The sequence below is a fragment of the Cygnus olor genome, chromosome 2 (assembly GCF_009769625.2).
Source record: "Cygnus olor isolate bCygOlo1 chromosome 2, bCygOlo1.pri.v2, whole genome shotgun sequence".
In the NCBI taxonomy this organism is placed as follows: Eukaryota; Metazoa; Chordata; class Aves; order Anseriformes; family Anatidae; genus Cygnus; species Cygnus olor.
In genome coordinates this window covers 106,175,667-106,196,797 of record NC_049170.1, presented here as the reverse complement: position 1 = coordinate 106,196,797, position 21,131 = coordinate 106,175,667, and the positions used below count along the sequence as shown (strand labels likewise).

Below are 21,131 nucleotides of genomic sequence, written 5' to 3'. Positions count from 1 at the left end.
CCACCTTTCACTCTGAGGCGAGGCTGTGTTTGTTATTGCACCAGCATTCCTAACCCTGAAGAGCTTCAAATGTGCAGCATTTTCCAAAAGGTACACAAAGGAAACATTTTTTGATGCAAAGATTTTATTTCTCGCATGTACTCCCTCTCACTTTATTCTCCTTTCCACCTGCAGCCTGTAAGCCTGCTCCAATGACTTGTTCAGGATTTGTTGCCTTGCTACTATTTAGGATTATAGAACAAATAACATTACATAATGTTGTAGCCCCTATCTCTTTCACAGAAGTGATTTCTTACAGGTGTTAAAAAAGGGCCCTGAGTGTCAGACTGGTAAGTCAGACTTCCATATTCACGATAGGAGACTGATTTTTCTGCAATTTGCATTCCTGAAATTGTTTTTTTCCCTTCTGGACTACAGGGGACATGTGGCACAGACAGCAGTATGGTGTGAAAGATTTACTGTCTCATTTCCAGCAGCTTGTGAAGAGAAGTCATGAATAACCCCATCTCACGATAACAGGTCCTTATTTCATGGAAGAATGGACTAGGGCAGTAGGTCTAGACTTACCCTTGAAATAAGAACAGGTTCACATAGTTATAACTTTTAGTGAGGAAGTTGCCTAGAACACGAGTTGGATATCCACAGCGTATCTGATATGCTGATAAGCCAAAATAAACACATTTCACAAAATACCAGAGCTGGGCAACAGTGTTCTGGCTAAATTTCCTGTAATGGAAAAGACAGATAAAGGAAAATGATGAGCATTGTACCTGTGTATGACAGAATTAGCTCGAAATGTTTTGTGCTCCTGGCAGCTTCCCTTTCCTGAGAACTGGTGAAAAACCTCTGGCCTCTGACCCTGCTGCATTGGTGACACACTGTTTGAAAGAATCTGGAGGAGGAAGTCTATAAACAGCATCTGTAATCACCTCAGGGTCACGGCGAGAGAGTGGGAACAGGCTCCCTCCGAGTGATGGCTCTGGGGCAGCGCTCTGTCCCTGCAGACACTAGAGGTGCCTAGCTACACCACAGGGGCCTCTACAATGACACATGCCCTGCAAGTCCTGGGTAGACACTGTTTCTCTTCAATGTTCAGGTGGTTGACATCCACACTGACTCTAAGCAGCTTTAATGGTAATTTGTATTCATGGAGGTACCTCCGACTTCACGGACTCATACAAGGAATTAGGTTGGAGCGACCTCTGAAGACCATCTTTTGCATCATTCCCTGCTTGAATCACGTCTAATCACACCAAATTGTTCAGGGACCTGTCCAGCTGAGTTTTGAATATCTCTGAAGATGAAGATCCCACAGCCTGTCTGTGCAAATTGCTCTAGTCATGGAGCAATCGTCCAATGCCATGGAGCACTACTGTCATGGTGAAAAGATTTGTCATCATATCTAGCATAAATTCCCCTTTTCTAACTTGTGGCTTCTTGCCTATATGGCTTCTTGCACCTCTGAAAGCAGCTTAATTTCGCCTTAATGCTCTCTTTAACAGGTCAGTGAAGACAAGTCATCATGTTCTGCAGGCTAAACTAACGCTATTCACTCAACCTCTTCACACATATCATATGCTCTACCCCCCTAACCATCTTGGTGAACATTTGCCCCTTCTGACAGCAGCCCAATAACATGCTGGAACAGCACAATGGACAGGGTTTGTGAACCAGACATTATCCACTGTTTGCAATTATATCTCACAAAATTATTGCAATTAAGAAATGTGCATGTGCTTCTACGTGTCAGTCTAATTTATACGGGCCATGGGAGCTTCAGATGCAGGTTTGAGATTAACAACATGAGATAAATATTTCATGAAGGCAGCAAAAATATCAAAATGATTTTCTTGCCCTTTAAGTTCCCAAATCAAGCTAAAAATTTAATCTCAATTTTCAATGCTCAGTAGATAAGAGATACACTTGAAAAATGCACTTATTAAAATAGGGGCACAATTATTACTGCACTGAGGAAAAATAAAACAATCAGTTTTTAAGAGGAAATCAGACTTTTTCTTTCTTTCTTTCTTACATTATGCTCCTATTTTGTTTTTCCCTTACAATAACTTAACTGTTTACGAAGTGAAATGTGCCCAAGTGACAGGCCCAAATTCTCTATGTAGTCAATGGAGTAAAGCAAAGTTTAGTCAAAAGTAGGAGGGGAGTTAACACTAGAGAAGAAACAATAACCCCTCTGCAGAGCAGACTGCTTTGAGCCATGCAATAAGAAATGTTAGATTTTCAGGCCCATTGGACCAGGCAAGTCATACAAGATTTCATACAGCAGCTGACTACATCCACACCACCTCCAAAGCCATGTGACAGAAGCAGGGGAAGAGAAATTTTGCTCTTCAGAAGAGACATGGGCTTTAGACCTTCTTCAGTCTAAGGAGATTCAAATCCATAGTTAGTTCACACATTCCAGGAGAGTGACAAGGTACAGGTTACCCTGAGAGAGACATTTTCTATTAAGTCTTCTAAATCAGTGTGCAGCCAAAAAAGCAAGGTTCCTGATATGAAAGAAGGGTGTAAAGGGAGGAATGCATGGCATAGCTGGAAGGGGAGAAGAATAAAATTCTGATCACTGCTCTCTGAGTTACTTCAGTTTGTATCCAGCAGCTATCTCATAAAAGACATAAACCAGTCTTGGGAGTGGGAAACCAAACCAGAGGCAAACATTGTCTCAGCTGAATGGTCAGTTACAGGCAAACTTTCTCTCACCTGCTATTTTTTTGACCCAAGTTGAGAATATTTCATTGCATACTTGTATAATCTATCTCTTACCTCCTCAAACCTACATTGGCCACAGTTACTGCTGTAGAAAGACATTTTGACATTCTGTTTAGGAATGAGACTAAGAAATTTGTTTATGATTCCAAAGCTTAGCTATAACCCTCTCAAATTTACATTCAAATAACTTAGTAGAGCATGACTTTTCAACCCATATTGTCCAATTATAAGGTTTATACCTTTCTGTCACTCCAGGTAAGATAAAGAACATCCAGAAATGTATTCCAAAAACAAGGATGACTTGGAAGATGACCTTTCCCATGACAGTCTTTTTGAGGTACAGTGCTCGGTCTACCACCATGGTACCAAACTGAATGAGTACCATCACCAAAAATGCCTCCGGGACCTGGTCCTCTGATAATGAAGAGGTGATGTCTGCTGCTGCAGAGTGTTTCTGAAAAGGAAAATGTTACAGAGTTGTTGAGGAAGGAGGACACTCACATGGAACTTAGCATCTACAAGGGTCAAGGGTCCCAACTGACAATTTACATACAGATGCCCTCTATGACATACCCCGAAAGCCCAAAAACCAAACACAATGATGATGAAGTCCACTGTATCTGCGAGGAACATCAGCACATATACATCAGTCACAGCACTGTAGTCTGGATGAATAAGATTGTAGAAAAACTGTCTGATAGGCACATACACCTGGAGAGTCCTAAAACAACAATGATCACAATGTAATTTAACAACACTGCAACTGGCACTGAAGAAAAGAGTGTCTGGAGGTGATATGAGTAATGTTTGTGAAGATACACTTCTCTGACAGCCTCTTCACAGGTCAACAGAGACACCAGTTCCTTGCACTGATTGCTGCTTGAGCATGGTATTGGCATTTGTTTGGTAGAAATACACATAGGCACCCAAATCAGTTCACACAGGATATTTAGCTACATATCAGACAGGTAAACACCCTTGCAGTGCTGTCTGAACCTCTGCTAATTTGTCTGAAGTTCAGCTGGTGGTACATAGGCACTTAGGGTGAAAGCGTACCAATATAATGAATAGCATACATATCCATTCTTCCATTTGAATTAACAGAATCAGTAACCTGCTCTCTTTAAAACATTTTACTGCATTAGTCAGCTGTTTGCAACCTCCCACCCAAGCCCACACAACTCCTCACTTTGCTCACTTTTTAATTGTAAAGGCCTTGGCTTTGATCATTTGTTCTCGAAACTTTTCCATAAGAAGCTCTTTCTTAGATTTTTGCTTGATGCTTAATACACTGCTTCCTTTCTGACTGCTGTTTCTTGTACTGGTACTTCCTGAGAAAAAGGAGAGGGAAAGAGAAGAGAAAGAAGCTAATTCAAAATCAAAGTTTAAATACAAAAACTAGAAAGTAATATATCTGGAAAATTCTACCGCAAAGCTGAGTCCCACATTTGAAAGACGCTTTGAAATAAATCCATATGGTAATTTTTTTCTGATACGATAAAATCTTGACAATATCCAGTATAGGTTTAACAACTAGCGGATCTAGATTAATAACTAAAATGAGAAGAATAGTGCCAAAGGCAAATTCTTGATTGTTCTGACTCAGTCATCTCAATTGGTAATATACATTATTCAGGCTGTAGTAAGCCATTCTTTTTCAGAAGAGGTAATCTGTTTCAATATTCCTAATCTTTTTTTTTTTTTTTTTTCCACTTTAAGTACCGTTAAATGTAGATATGAGAAATACATGTGCTTTGAATTCCCTCTAGCTGGGGATTATACTGAACCAGAAATTCTGGATTTGGGCCACACTGAACGTTCCTTTCCCAGCTTTTGGGTAATGTCATTTTAAAAACACACTGAATCACAAAGTACAGATCTCCATTTGAACTTTAGGAAGGTTTGGAGAGTGTTCAAATGCAAAAGATATTTTGGTTCATATCCTATTTCCTCACAGAGGAGCAACAGCATTCGGTACTCTCTGTGTTCTCCACAGCAACAGCACAATGTTTCAGCAGGATGATCCTATGGGAAATGGTCATTTGCTCTTCAAATCCCAGAAATGCCATGACATTTACCTCTCTTAGATCTGTGTGAGGAGAAGCTGGATCTGTGAGAAAGCTGTGATGCACTGCTAGAGCTCTTCCTCCTGATTGCGGTCTGCTGCTCGGGGAAGTGGACATGGATGGACTCCACTGATGCTGCAAGATTGACAGACTTCATAGAGCCTGAAGAGTCTCTCCTGCCTCCTGTCAGAGAGAGCTCATCATCAGTATCCTCTTTATTACTGGAGCTGTCCCCTTTCTCATCTTCATCCCACAATCCATGGCACTAATGGAAGAAAAAGAAGAGCATTTCAAACTTGTATTTATGTTACGATATTTATTGTAGACATTCATCACAGTGTTCACTAGGGGGACGACAAATTTGTTGTGTCGGAATATAACATGAATGACTAAAAAAATAAAATGAAAACATTAAATATAAAATAAAAAATCATTTTACCTTTAAAATGGATCTGTGGAAGAATAAAGCAAGGAGCTGAACAAGATCATAGTGCACATAGCCCTCTTTCTTCTCAATGCCAATGATATTGGGTGGATGGTAAGGTTTATCTTTTGTGTAATCCACATATTTATTCCAAGGAAAGAAGCCAAACTGGAAGAAGTACTTGATGACGATGGCCACCTGTTCAGAAACACAACACACTTGGGGTGTTTTCTAAGCATGGCAGCCTCATAACATTAAGAGGAGACAAATATGACTATTTTGTCAGCTTTTTAAGAAGATTAGCAAACATTCATTGCTACAGAGGAACAACAGTTTATGTTTCCTGAGCAAAAAGTTCATCAATGACTAAAATCAGCATTTACCAACAGATAGCGCTCAGTGGTATCTGAGATACCACAGGCAGTGTAGGCTGTCGCTTGATTACCGATTACACAGTAGCTGATTATAAATGGTCCATTTCTGTGATAACTGCTTTACATGCCAGGAAGGATGTCACCTATGTCACCTTTTGCAGTGAAGAAAAACACAAACAAGACCTTCTTATACCATAGAAATTGCAAAGGATGTTAGAAAATATTTATACTAATATGAAAGGCCACAGGCCCCTGGATCCTAGAGATCAAAACCAGAAAAGAGACCATGCAAAGCTTACAACTTCACTTTTCTATGTTTGACATACAGAGTTGCAAAAACATCAACATACCTCAGTGTAGACAATGGCTGTCATCCAGAAGCGTTTGCTTGGCCGAGGAACTGACAGCATGGCCCAAAGGAATATAAGGATGGGAAGCACCAGGGTTATCATGGAGGCAGAGATCATGTGGTTAAGAATGATCACAAAATAGCACACCATTTCTGACCGGGCCACCAAGGTATTGTACAGGGCATAAATAAGAAGCAAGACTCGAGGCTGACCAACGTAGAATTTCTCTGATTCCTCTAGCTCTTCATCGTGAAACATCCTGTTAGGAGCACAGTGCAATAAATTAAATAAAAATTAAATCCACAAGAGATGCTTTGTTAATTGCTACTATTTTTCCTTTTGAAAAACTATAAGATTCTGTTGGCGAGTATAATGAAGGAAAAAAAATGGGATTCAGTATTATAATAAAATAACCTGAATCTAAGCTCACAAAACTTCAAGCAAAATAATTAGAAGCACTGTTCTGTTGTTTTTTTAATTTACCCAGAGAATTAACTTGGTAGCTTTCCTACAGTCGCCCAGCCAGCACACTTCATGTAAATCATACAATGCTGGTGTGGCCCTGTCTGGATTCATATCTGATTTATTAACACAGGCAGGAATTAGGAGAAGATCCAGAGGTCCATCAGGACATGCATGGTATGAATAGCCCCACAACATAAGATTAGAACATAATAAATGCTCGTGATCATTATATGTGCCCAATCTCTTCCCACTTACCTAACTCAAATAATAGAAAAGGCAGCAAGAAACTATTACATAAATTCCATATATTCAATTCTCTTTCCTTTTCCTAAGGAGTGCCCTCATCTGAGATCTAGGTGGAAAGTCAGAACAACTATGGACAGCCAGAAGAAAGGACACTACATTTACATTTACATTTACAATGTCAGATCTATACAGCCTCTCTCTCTCTAGATGTAGTCAGTTTGAAAGGTGGTTTAAGATTTTGTCATTACACTCATGGAAACTCTCCCTCAGTTGGGTCAGGCCAGAAAGCAGAGCAAGAAGAGCTGTGGCACCATTTGAGCCCACTGGCACTACTGAGCACACTGTCTGAGGAGCAAAGAGGGAACATCCTATCCCCTGTGAAAGCACTTAGTAAGGTGGTCTCTCTACATAGCCTTCAAATACTACTGGCTTAAACAAATACTCTGCCAAAGGTCAGAGTTTCCCTTATAGTAATCCAAAATAATAAAAAGAGAAACATTTTCCCAGATAGCTCTGGAAGCAGATTATTTGAAAACACAGCTGTCTGGAGAAGAGAAGCCCTGTCCGCATGGTATGTTTAGAAAAGCCCTTGACCCCATGGCTATTGGAGTACAGAAATCTGATGCTAATTGGAACAATTAGCTATGGTATCTGGGGAGAAAGCAGAGACTTGTTCCAGCATGAATTTGAATCATTTTAGAAATCTGTAATTAGAACAACTGCACAGGAAATGAGCTTCTTCCCTTAAATCAAACTTAGCACAAGGTCTGTATCAAAAACCATAGACTAGTTCTGAGAGAAAAAACAAACAAACAAACAAAAAAAAATGCAATGGCAAAACTTCACAGACTGGGACCAAAAATTTTCCCCACTCAAAGGTCCTTACTTGTTCAGAAGCAGCTCACTAGCCGTTAGCTCATGCGTCAATGGAGGGAGAATCGTATCATTAAGTCTGTCCGTCCGACTGTCATCTGGGCTCACCATCATGAGACTCTTACCAGCTGAGTCATCGGGGGAGCCAAAAGGAAGGTGTTCAAAGCTGACAGCTTTGCTATAGGAAGGTGGAGCTTCTGCATTGCTATCCACGGTGGAGTACAATGGCACATCAGTATCAGGAGTAAGTGCAGCTCCTTCTGAACCCAGGCTATAATCTTCCACCTCCTCTTCATCCTGCCTTGAAGCAGAATGAGCTCCTTCCTCTTCATGCTCCCCTTCTACCTCCTCAATGGTTTCTGTCGTCCCCTGACGAGAATAGAGCATGGTGACCTGCGTAGGTTCACTGTGAGGGCAGGATGAAGAGAGAGAGTTGAGGCTTCTGAGGCTTATCACAAAATGAAATTTGTTCATTCTACCTTTATGTAGACAGCTGAGCAACCCCACTGCACCCCAAGACCCTCAAAGTTCACATCGTTTGGTAGAAAACATTACAACATGATCTCTTCTTACACAGAGGGACCATCTGGGTCTGTTTGCCCCCGAATGGCATGCCAGTGTACTCACAGTGATTCACTATCTTTTCACACCAGGAAAGGACAAATGAATATCATTATCAAGAGCTTTCTGAAAGCAGTTTAAACACTTTCTTACCAGAACCAGAACCTGCTGTTACATTTATTTAAAGCATGCTCTGTGGTGAATGATAGACAGTTGTGGGGTTCCTTCTGAACATGGTGCTTCTAACAACCACCCTGTATACAGCTGGAAAACCAGCTGAAAACACACGTCAAATTGGATTCCAAGTAAAAGAACAAGAAAATTGCAAAAATGGAGAAATGCAATCCAGATTATAAAACTGTTCCAGTAACAGGGTATCTTGCTTACCTTCAGATTGCCCTATATTCTTCTTTACAGTCTTCATTTCTTTTTAACCTTACCTGCCTGCTTTTCTTCCATATGGACCTACATTCTTTTTCAACTGTTCTTATTCACTCTGTTCAATTCTCTGCTTGTACACCTTGCTTACTGTCGGCTTTGCAAGTCCATAATCACTTTCTCTCCTAATGCTCTGTGCTCTGCAACAGTTTTAGCTGATGTAAATTCATGCAGCTTGATGACTCCAGATGGGAATCTGGACACCATCATTTTTTACAAATTTTTTTGGCCTTGTTTTCACCCTTTTTCCCCTCACAAGTATTTTTTTTTTTTAATCTTTCCCCTAGAACACTACTCTTTCTTTATTTCAATATCCATTTCAGCCTCTCTCCAAAGGTTAGACACAAAGCATCAACTTAGTGTCTTTTGTTGGCTGGGTGTACTTCTATGTCAACAGAGACAAATCCAGGTTTCACATAGCTCCAGAGAAATGAATGAGGCCATGATTTCACATAAAGTATAACCTTTTTAAGAAAACCTCACTGCCAAAGCCAGCTGGCACTACCATTTCCTGCCAAGTTCTATCTCTTTCCTTTTACACTGTTTCTAAACTTATTGTGGCTATGTTAGATAACTTTATTTCTAGTAGACTTTTAATCAGAATTTGAAACAGTGTTATTGGGATGTATGTTTTGATATTTCCTGTTAGCAATCATTCTGGTTAAAATGCACAAAAAACATAAAATCAGATCACTTCAAAACTGATCAACACTAAAAATTTGTAAAACACTTAAAATTTTGGAAAAGAATGATCTAATATGCTTTGAAATGTCATATTTATATTACTAGCTGAAACACTGTTTTTATTTCACAATGTCATATAAATCCCTGAGTTTTACCTTCTAAAAATGAGTGAATGGCTCTGAACTGTTCTTCTGAGCAGGATATTAATAATATTCACTATCTTTTCATAGCAATTTTCCTTTTCTTAATTCCAACACCTCACAGACTGTAAATCAATGGTAGAGAAATCAAAACATATTTAACAATCTTTCCTATGTGGGGGAAAACTAAAAATTGAAAGAACAGGGCCAATACTCGCCTATCTCAGTTTCTAAAATTAGACACCCAAGTCCATATTTAGGATAAGGCATTAACTGAGAAACTTCACTTCCAGCTTCCAGTTTCTATAAGAACAATCATCAGCTTAGTAACTCTGAAAAATCAGACTCTTCTTTGAATAAATACAGACTTAAGAGTCTGTTTCTTTTTACACAGCCATTTTAATGAAACGTAGTGGACAGACTTTTAAAAATACATGAATAAAGGATGAAAAACAAAAACACAGAATAAGAAGTGAAACGACAAAGGAGTTCTATCTTATGACCCTGACTTTGAACCTCAGAACTGTGCCACGACACAGAAGGCAGTAAAGCTTCCGTTAACCATGCAAACCACTCTGTACACCACAGATCTGCAAACGCAAATTTATATACACTGCAACAAGTATAATGGTATGGGTAAATGAGTGAACAAAGCATGCATGAGTTAAGCACCTTGACACTATACTGCCACTGTCAGCTGATGAGGAGGACATATCCATGCTCTGCATTTTACGAAGCCTAGGTCGAGCGCGCTCACTTGTTTTAGGAACAGTGTCTGGTCCATCTAAATCATCAAGGGTTGACTGCCTTGAGAACAGCATGGTTGCTTCAGTGTAGCAGCTAGCAGCGCAAACAGTTACAAAGACAATGTTAAATACAAATGATATTACTCTACATGGTTCAGTACAGGAATGTGCTTGCCATGCAGCAAAACACAGACACAGAGACAAAAGGTTCAGAGAGAAGATAAGGATTTGTTTAGGGTCACTATGTAAATGCATCTTTATTGTTCACAGTCCTATTCATACAGGGGCTATAGAAGGCCAACAACTATGTATTCACTATTCAAAGAGATATGAAAACATCACGATATTCTACATGCTTTCCAGGGGCACCAACGTACATAGGCTATGAGGTTTTATTTTCTCTGTTTCCCCACAGAATTTCCAAATTCCTCCCAAAATGCTTTGGGAAGTGACCTCCTCTGTACAAATTCTGTTTTGTTAATGGTATGCTGTGTTGAACCTTTTGCATTGGTACAAGCCAATTTCCTAAAAGAGCCCTTAAAACTGAATATGCTCATATTCCACAAATAGAAAAATATCTGTCAGACATTGGCTAATCCTCTTTCCGAACCGAAGAGCCAAATCGGATATGTTACTTAGCCAGTAGATGCATGCCAAATATAACCTGCTGCATGGGATGGCTTTTATTTTGATATTTAGTAGGAAGTCCTGATGATTCTTTCCAGAAGATTTCATTTATTTCAATTGCAGCTTAAAACTGATTTCAAAATCAGAAACATGCACTTCTTGAAAGGGAGAACAGATATGATAAACCCTTATCTCCTTTCATTTATCAAATGCACCAGGACACCAGAGACATACACCATACATTGAGCATTTATGTGTTACTGGAGAAAAGAAGAAGAACTGGATGAGTTATGAGAAAGAAAGTACATGTTTAAATACAAGCATATAACATAGCAACAGGAAAGAAGCAAATACATTAATGACATATGGTAGGTAAAAGAACTATTTCTCCTGTAAAAGTCTTTGAAAAACATAGATGTCTATGACATATGTTGAGGGACCTGGTGTTTTAACACATGCAGTCATCTGCCTGAGTCTCAGATATAGTGTGAGAAGAAAGAACCCCAAAATGCAGGATTTACACTCTACTTTTCTTCTTTCTTTTGATTCCATTTGTGCACATGAGCAACAACAGCTGGAGATTTGCTTCCTTGGCAAGCATTAAATGTGTCCAGGGCACAGAGAGTAGGGAAAGAGATCAGAAAGGAAGTGCAATGGCATTTTCTGTGTAACTGTGGTCTTGCTAGCTTGAAGTGAAGAGAAAACTGCTGGTATGAAGTGACTGTTTGCAATTGTTGTCTTCAGGCAAATGGAGAAGAATACAACAAAATATGTGCAGCAAAAAAGCACTTGTTCTTAGGCCTATGCTCACTGACGATCTTTGACAGAGTGGACAGAGTTAAAAAGAACATTTTGGTCTTATTTTAGACAAAAAATGCTACCAAGATACCAAAGGTATTGTAAAATATTTTCCTTAAAAACAATATTAATGGCAGGGGCAGCCCTGTCCTGTCAGCTCACTTGGCCAAGACCCTTTACAAGCCACTTTATTATTTCTGTGTGTGCACAAAGGTGCACATGTGTCCTCCAGACAAAACTTGGAGGACTGTCTGCACAGGATTTTGATGGGGCGCAGAAAGCTGCTTCCTTCAGGAAGAGGAGATCCACTCTGGAGACCTGATTCAGCAGCATGGAAGTCAGTGGGAGCTTTGTGCTATTGACCACCAAGGGCTCGTGATGCAGGAGGCTCCCCATCACGTATACACCCATGTGTAGCAGCCAGGTTGTACTATCAGTGAGGTTTTGGTGCTAAAATATGGGTGATGGCAGCAGGTAGTCAATCTATATTTGTAGGTTACCTTTATGTCTCTGTGCTACAGTATTATCCATGTTATTTTACAACTCAAAGGCTGAATTTATTATTTTAAAAAGCAACACCTCTTACTAAGGTGTTGAAGTATTTTAAAAGCGGGCATAGCCCAGCTGGAACTTTCCAAACACCTTCAGCAGAACAGCTATTGAAATTCAAGTGGCATGCAGCCGGTCATATATTTTTCAAAGAAAGAAACATATTCCAACTGCCCTCCACAACAGGTAAGTTCTGACCTGGGTCCCAGAAAAATCAAGGGAAAAATATTTATTAATCCTAATAAATGAAAACATTGGCCCAGATTTAGTCCTTTAAATAATATGGATCAGGTTGATTTTTTAAGTGAAGGATGAATAATCTGATGAAATATCTACTGAGCAGCTGCTCTAGATCCTCGAATGTCTAGAGATGCGTATGAGATAACAGCTGTACTACAGTGTGTATATTCTGTATGTACTTCTTCAGGAACATGCTGCAGAAAATGGAGGAAATGAGAACTCCAATAAAGTGGAGATATTTACATTTGGCAAAGCTGATGTTGACTCAGTGATTGACTAGCATATAAATGTAATCCAAGCATATCTTCCTGAGTGACTTTTCAAATTCATGTCCTTAGAGACCTTGAAAACCATTAGCTTCTTGAAATCATTCAAGGAATAGGTATTTTAAATTGAAGGTTCATTAAAAGCCCCGAGTTCAAGCATTTTATATAAAGTTGATCGGGTATCCATTTCAAATGGGGATATATATAGCAGAGATGATTTTATCCTGTGTGAGTGGGAAATTTCTTACTTTATTACTTCCCTTTGGTTAAACAAATTTATCCTTCCCAGCAAGTTTATCAGTTAAAGGGTGACTTACAAATTTTATTTCTTTTTTTTCCTTTTTCTTTCCATATATTTGTTACTTACTGTCATTACCTTTATGAACTAGTAGTACACTTCCCACACCTGCAAGCAAAAACCCCAAACATTTACTATCACGCATGCTCCTAAGTCAGACCCAGATCCAGCCCCAAACTGGGACTTTCCTGTCATACTTTCTCCTGCCTCCCAAGGCAAACTTTACTTCTCCAGTACTCTATGTCCCAGGCCCTACACTTCATCTGGTGAGGGAAACACAGACAAAAACTGGGGTCCACAAACACTCTGACGACACCTGTCTACGCAGTCTTACAGGAGGGCTAGGGATTCCCACCTGCAGGTCCTATAAAAGCCTACATACAGCCAGAGCTGACAAATGAAGAAGTTATTTGTGAAGGTATAAAAATGAATACAAATGGGTCCACGTATAAACCCCTGGATATCCTGAAATCTGACTGGTTTTGCATCTAGCTGCTCTTTCGTAACTGTAGGTCATGAAACCCACAAGCTCTTTAACCTAAGAAACAGTTCATCAGCCAAATGGAAACAAACAAGCAAGAAATGCTCTACCATGCTAGCTCCGGATCAGTTCCGGTGGGGCACATGAATTTGTTAAGAAATAGCAACAGTCTCTTCTCTTCCTGGCCCATGTGAACTTTGCACTATGTCTTTAGGACACGAGAGTATTTACACACAAAGAGAAACCAAACAATCACATTATGAATATCTCATTGTACCTCTAGCTTCTATACAGTAAAAGGACAGCAAATAAATGAGAGCTAAGTGTCCCCTAGTTTAAGAGAAAATCCCACAAAACTCCTTTTAGAGTTCTATCTAGACTAAGAACAACATTCCTGGGTAAGACTTAGAAGGGTCAGTCTTCAACTTCACGAGAAATTTACAGTTCCTGCAATTGATCAGCTGGGTTGCTCTCCCTGGGAATTCCCCTCTGAAAATCCACTGTTTAGAGCACTGAGGTCATACTTTAGGTAATTACAGCCCTGAGGAATATGAATTATTATAATAGAATAGCTTCTCTGCTTCTGAAGTTGAGTTTTATTTCCAGACATGCCCATCTTACTCATTGAGCTAATATTCACTACAGAATCTTGTGCAGGGCAACCAAAGGATAACCAGAATGCTCGTCAGAAACCCTCCACCTCTTCCCAGAAGTTTTCCACAGTAATCCTTGATCCATGATCACAAGGATGCTTTAGATTTAATTAGTTGCTTTTAATGTTACTGGAAACCATTGCTTTTGAATGCAAAATATTCTCCTCTATTATTTGGGCAATTCAAAAAAATCACACACTTGATAAACTCATATGAAGTTTAAAACACTACACATTTATAAAAACGGCTCATAAACTCTTTTGTAATCCCAGGAAGAAACATGCAAGTATGCCCCAGTAAACAGCTGGCATTATCATTCAATCAACAGACACATTCTTGCTTCCTCTGATTACAGGTCATTATTATTACAGCAGATGTGTACAAATTGCAAATACTGCCAGTCAAAGAATATTTACTTTTCTATTACCAGAAAGAGAATTCAAGATTAGAGAAACCACTCACAATACTGCTTTTGCTATTCCTCTGTTAATAGGTCCTGTGACATCTGCGGAAACAGATGACAGTAACGCATTTGAAATGTTTGCTATATTCAATAAAACTTTTTCTGTTGCAAAGCAGCTCCACAGAATCACTGAATTCTCTGAGTTTGAAAGAGATTTTAAATTTGTAAACATGCTCAAAGCATTGTGACAAATAGATGCTTATTCTGAAAGAAGACGTAATTGAATCTTAACACTGGATACCATTTAATTGAAGGGACAATTTACATAGGAAAATTGCAAAATTTGTCTTTCTTGTTTATAATTCATTATGGAATTGGCTTCCCTTTGCTTCTAGTTAAAGTTCTTGCTAACATTGTTAGATAATAATGTTATCTTCTATCTACAGTAAACAGCATGACAAAAAATATTTAATGAAAGCAGGACTGTTATTAGTATTTCATTTTTAAGTGAGAATGAACTTTGTGTTAAATTCTGCCCTCCAGATATCCAACTGACTCCAACTGAGCTGGCAATAGAATTTGGCTTTACATTTTTCTCATGTAATCTGACTCCCATAAAACTTTGAGACACAACACAAAGGTGTTGCTTGGTTGGGTAGCTAGCCACCAAAAAAGATTTGCTAGGATTTGGTGTTTTTACTGGAGTGAACCTCTCAAAGACCAGTGCTTGCCCTGGGGAGCAATTTGTGAATATTTTGTTGAAGCACAGTACTCACAGACACTCTCTGACACTTGCTTTTCAATAACATCAGAAAGGAATGCAAATGCTCATTATTTTCAGTCTGCTAACATCTACACATATGTCATTAGTAAAAGCTAAGCACACTTTACTGTAGACGGAAGCTACCGAGTTTGTAGGGAGTATCAAACACAATAAGATACTGCTACACTTCAGAGAAGTACAGGACACAGCAGAATGCAACGGATTATGAAAAGGCTTTTATTTCCAAAGCCCTCCCTTCTCCTCCTCATGATGCTGTTGGACAATTTCTGCAGTCTTTTAAAAGTCAAGAACACCAGGGACACGGTGGGAACAGGCTGCCTCTGTAAGGGAAGGAAATGAATGTATGTGCCTCTGTGTGCATGGAGCAGCAGGAGCATGCAGTAGTTTTGGAAAGGGACTTGACAGTATTCATCTTCAGAAAAGAATGAGGAAGGTGTTTTTTCTAAAAGAATATGGATATTTCATGCATCGTGTTGCTCTGCTGGACTGTAATAGTAGTTAGGAAATCAGGCTCTTCAGATGATCTGTGTGCATAAGAGAGTTTTTTTTTTTTTTCTTTCAGTGTAAAGACTTTTTTTCTTTGTGTGTAACAGACAAGAATTTATTTTCCAAAGGCAAAATATTCACAATGAATGATGGCTCCCTAAACTCCAGGCCTGAATTCCTAACACAGTATCCCATAATCATCCTCAGCAGGCTCTTATTTTCCGTTATTTTTGACAAGATCAGAAGCCCTGTCAATAACTCCTAATTCTATAGGAGTGGTGAGTATAAAATCCACAGAAAGCAGTGGTATAGTCATGCAGTGGAAAAGGAGTTATATCATCTGCTTGCAATTGAGCGCACCACTGTAAAGGAATAGTAATATATAACAGAGCTTTCATTGTCATAATGGCATGGATAAATCAAAAGGACTGTTCAGTATTGATTAGAAAGTTCATGAATACCTAGACATTGTCTAAAATTATGTCTACTGTACAATCCTTCTATCCTTCACAAAATAAAATTAGATGAATACCTGGAGATACTGTCACGAGAAGCTGCTGAATCTAAACTATCCATTCTTTCAGAAGCTTGCAAACCAGAAGCTTGACCGGGATTTTTATCAATTGAGTCCAGTCCTGACTCCTTGGAAAGTTTCATCATATGGTTCTGGTAATACATATGGATGCTCTCTCGGGTAGGAACATTTCCCTGTAAAAGACATAAGGAAAGTTACGTGGCAGGGAGAGTTATATTCTTCGAAGATCTGCTTTTTTTTTTTTTTTTTTTCCCATCATTTGGCAACATATAGTCTGTCCAGACAACTTCCTAGTAAACAATAACCTCTCACCACAGTGCAAGTCAGGTTCTGACTTAAACGTACTGTGGCACGAAGTGTTGGGTTTTGGAGCAATGAAAGTGGCTTCGGACTATGCATAGTCCACAAAACTCTGCTAGGTGCAGTGCAGATCATTCAGTGTGAACATGAGCTATGGCCTGCAACCATGACTCAACATAGGGCTCCAGCAAATTTTGAGATAGCTCTTTTAGATAGCTCCACTCAATACAAGAAAAATCATAGATCTTACTAGCAGCCAGTTGCAATTATTATTATTATCATTTTTAACAGAAACAAAAGAAACATGTCATGTACAAACTGATCTAGATTTTCATTAGTGTCCAAAATAAGATTTTTTTCATGAAGTATGGATACAGTTGGAAAACTGAGAAAGTAACATTGAAGAGCTTCCCTATTTACTCTTTCTCTCTGACTTCAAGACTATGAAAGGATGGTTTTATTAACTGTCAGCCCAGGTCTGGGCACAGAATCAAGTCTTTCTGGCTATACTGCCAACAGAATGCTACAGGCTTGTAACAAGAATAAAACTGACAACTTGATAGCCTTTCTTTATGCAGAAACACATCAAACTCATTTTACTAGTAGTTGCATTGACTTCAGAAGATGCACTGAGATTGCTACTCTTGAACAGTCATTCATAATGAAGCCTTATGCAAGAACTTTTCCAGTTGAAATAACCAAGCTACTCTAAAATACTGCTCATATTTCCTTTACTAATACTATTAGTTACTAGTATTTCAACTCTGGACCTCACCACTGTCCTATATTGAGCATGTTCATAATCTGAAGATTCATCAGAAAAAAAATCTTAAAAAAAAACAAAACACAAAACCCGAACCTTAGGTTTTTTAATCAGGTTTGCTTGTGTACACACTGTGTTGCTTCTGCCATAACAAATGTTCATGCCATTATGACAACCTGCCCTTGAAACTGTGGCACCCACTACCCACTATCTTGATTGCAGGCCTGTGATAAAGGACAAGAGCTATGACAGCAAAAGTACCCCACAACTGATGGAGCAAGGACTCAATTTCAAGTTCCTCTGTAGTTAGAATAGAAACCAAAAGAACTTCACACATGTCCCTGACTCCATGCTGGACAAAACAACAACATGTCACCATGATGGTTACAGCAAAAGCCTTCCTTGGGCAGCAATGATAGGTATTGGGAGGCGGTTCTGAAGGGCAGAGGAGTCCAGGAAGGCTGGGCGCTCCTCAAGAAGGAAATCTTAACGGCACAGGAGCAGTCCGTCCCCACATGCCCAAAGACGAGCCGGCGTGGAAGAAGACCGGCCTGGCTCAACAGAGAGTTGCGGCTTATGCTTAGCAGGAAAAAGAGGGTTTATAATCTTTGGAAAAAAGGGCAGGCCACTGAGGAGGACTACAAGGATGTAGCGAGGCTGTGCAGGGAGAAAATTAGAAAGGCCAAAGCTCATCTGGAGCTCAACCTGGCTACTGCCATTAAAGACAACAAAAAATCCTTTTACAAATATATCAATGCGAAACGGAGGACTAAGGAGAATCTCCATCCTTTACTGGATGCGAGGGGAAACCTGGTTACTAAGGATGAGGAAAAGGCTGAGGTGCTTAATGCCGCCTTTGCCTCAGTCTTTAGCGGCAATACCGGTTGTTCTCTGGACACCCAGTGCCCTGAGCTGGCGGAAGGGGATGGGGAGCAGGATGTGGCCTTCGCTATTCATGAGGAAATGGTTGGCGACCTGCTAAGGAGCTTGGATGTGCGCAAGTCGATGGGGCCCGATGGGATGCACCCGAGGGTACTGAAAGAACTGGCAGAGGAGCTGGCCGAGCCGCTTTCCATCATTTATCGGCAGTCCTGGCTATCGGGGGAGGTCCCAGTTGACTGGCGGCTAGCCAATGTGACACCCATCTATAAGAAGGGCCGGAGGGCAGACCCGGGGAACTATAGGCCTGTCAGTTTGACCTCAGTGCCAGGAAAGCTCATGGAGCAGATTATCTTGAGGGTCATCACGCGGCACTTGCAGGGCAAGCAGGCGATCAGGCCCAGTCAGCATGGGTTTACGAAAGGCAGGTCCTGCTTGACGAACCTGATCTCCTTCTATGACAAAGTGACGCGCTTGGTGGATGAGGGAAGGGCTGTGGATGTGGTTTACCTTGACCTCAGTAAGGCTTTTGACACCGTTCCCCACAACATTCTCCTCAAGAAACTGGCTGCGCGGGGCTTGGACTGGCGTACGCTTCGCTGGGTTAGAAACTGGCTGGATAGCCGGGCCCAGAGAGTTGTGGTGAATGGAGTCAAATCTGGTTGGAGGCTGGTCACAAGTGGTGTCCCCCAGGGCTCGGTACTGGGGCCGGTCCTCTTTAATATCTTTATCGATGATCTGGATGAGGGCGTCCAATGCACCCTCAGTAAGTTTGCAGATGACACCAAGCTAAGTGCGTGTGTCGATCTGCTCGAGGGCAGGAAGGCTCTGCAGGAGGATCTGGATAGGCTGGAGCGATGGGCTGAGGTCAACTGTATGAAGTTCAACAAGGCCAAGTGCCGGGTCCTGCACCTGGGGCGCAACAACCCCAAGCAGAGTTACAGGCTGGGAGATGAGTGGTTGGAAAGCTGCCTGGCCGAGAAGGACCTGGGAGTATTGGTTGATAGTCGGCTGAATATGAGCCAGCAGTGTGCTCAGGTGGCCAAGAAGGCCAACAGCATCCTGGCCTGTATAAGAAGCAGTGTGGCCAGCAGGTCTAGGGAAGTGATTGTGCCCCTGTACTCGGCTCTGGTGAGGCCGCACCTCGAGTACTGTGTTCAGTTTTGGGCCCCTCGCTACAGGAAGGACATGGACGTGCTCGAGCGAGTCCAGAGAAGGGCGACCAAGCTGGTGAGGGGTCTGGAGAACAAGTCTTACGAGGAGCGGCTGAGGGAGCTGGGCTTGTTCAGCCTGGAGAAGAGGAGGCTCAGGGGAGACCTTATTGCTCTCTACAGTTACCTTAAAGGAGGCTGTAGTGAGGTGGGGATTGGTCTGTTCTCCCACGTGCCTGGTGACAGGACGAGGGGGAACGGGCGAAAGTTGCGACAGGGGAGTTTTAGGTTGGATGTTAGGAAGTACTTCTTTACCGAAAGGGTTATTAAGCATTGGAACGGGCTGCCCAGGGAGGTGGTGGAGTCACCATCCCTGGAGGTCTTTAAAAGACGTTTAGATGTAGAGCTTAGCGATATGGTTTAGTGGAGTGCTTAGTGTTAGGTCGGAGGTTGGACTCGATGATCTTGAGGTCTCTTCCAACCTAGAAATCTGTGTCTGTGTCTGTGTCTATCTGTGTCTGTGTCTGTATGGAGCTGATGCAGAGCCTTGCGAATGCTATGGAATAATCTGTGATTATGAACCCAGTATTCCATAGAAGAAGAGAGAAAGATTCTTGTAATAAAATACTGAAGGTGAGAGTTTTAAAGCTAACGACTGGAGAAAATTCTCTGACAGGTGCCCACTACCAGAACATTTAAGATTGAAGCAACCTACATAGGCCTACACAAGGACATATGGGCTCTACTGTAATCAAAATAGCATCGGGCTGCTAGCAACATGAAAAAAAAAATCTATTGTGAACAAAGGATAAGAAAGACTCATTAAAGTTCAGTAGCAAAGAACATTCAAAATAAGGTCCAAAAAAGTAATGGCCATAAAAAGGCAGTTAGCCTGACTTCTACTTAAATGTTAAAACTCTAAAAAATAAGGGATAATGAGTAAGAAACGTAATTTTAAGTGAGGATGCTGAAATAGCATGAAATTCTAAGCCTTGGGACAAAAAAGAGCATTACTGTAGTGTTGTACTATCAAAGTTTTATAGGAAGGCTGGAATGAAAGATAGCTTGAAAGTTAAATAAATTCACTGTACCAGGATTGCCACAGAGTGCCTGTGAAATATTAAGAAAGATTAGAAAGAAAAATAATGTTCATTAGCTTATATTACTTTTCATATATGCTTATGTAGAATAGGTAAATGACATGAAAGTGCCTGCAAACACACATTCAGGTCACCAGAATGGAAAAGACCAGGAGGAAGAAGCAAGAAGACATCCTTCAAAAAAGTGACATTCATGAGGAAAAACAGAAACAACAATAAACTTGGTAGAGGTAAATGTAAAACTTCAGCATATCAGACCAAAAAAGACGTTGAGGAGTAACTTCCTAAAATGAACAATAGTCTGATAACAAAAACATTTTCAAGAACATCATAAGAATCATCTGTCAGAAAGTTAGGGTATCAACAGGTGGTCAAGGCACACAGAGGTGTAGCTCTTTAGGGAGTTAGGGCAACAGAACAAAACAAAACAAACAAACAAAAAAAAACACCAAAAAAATGATTTTTTTGCATCCCTGTTCACTGCAGAAAAAGTCACTGACATCACCAATGGAATATTTTGAATCCCATGGAATGACTGGATTAATAATTAGTAATTATTTTATATAAGACAAAGCTGAGAACAAAATAGTGACTGGATGGTGCTCACCAAAGAGCTCTGCAGGAACCAACGGATGAAATAGTCTAAGTGCCAGAGAAAAAGAAGATTGGTGGCTTCAGGAGTAATCCTGAGTGACCTTTATAAGAAATAAAGCATCCATGA

The 21,131-nt window shown here is 40.4% G+C and overlaps 1 protein-coding gene across 1 annotated transcript in view; it reads right to left on the bottom strand.

The window, feature by feature from the left end:
• PIEZO2 (piezo type mechanosensitive ion channel component 2) overlaps positions 1-21,131 on the bottom strand; it is a 315,845-nt gene that overhangs the window by 14,206 nt on the left and 280,508 nt on the right. The window contains 9 exon segments of the mRNA XM_040549988.1: positions 568-726; positions 2,970-3,184; positions 3,304-3,451; positions 3,929-4,061; positions 4,809-5,061; positions 5,236-5,418; positions 5,945-6,203; positions 7,542-7,934; positions 16,215-16,390. Coding sequence (XP_040405922.1) covers positions 568-726; positions 2,970-3,184; positions 3,304-3,451; positions 3,929-4,061; positions 4,809-5,061; positions 5,236-5,418; positions 5,945-6,203; positions 7,542-7,934; positions 16,215-16,390 — 1,919 coding nt within the window.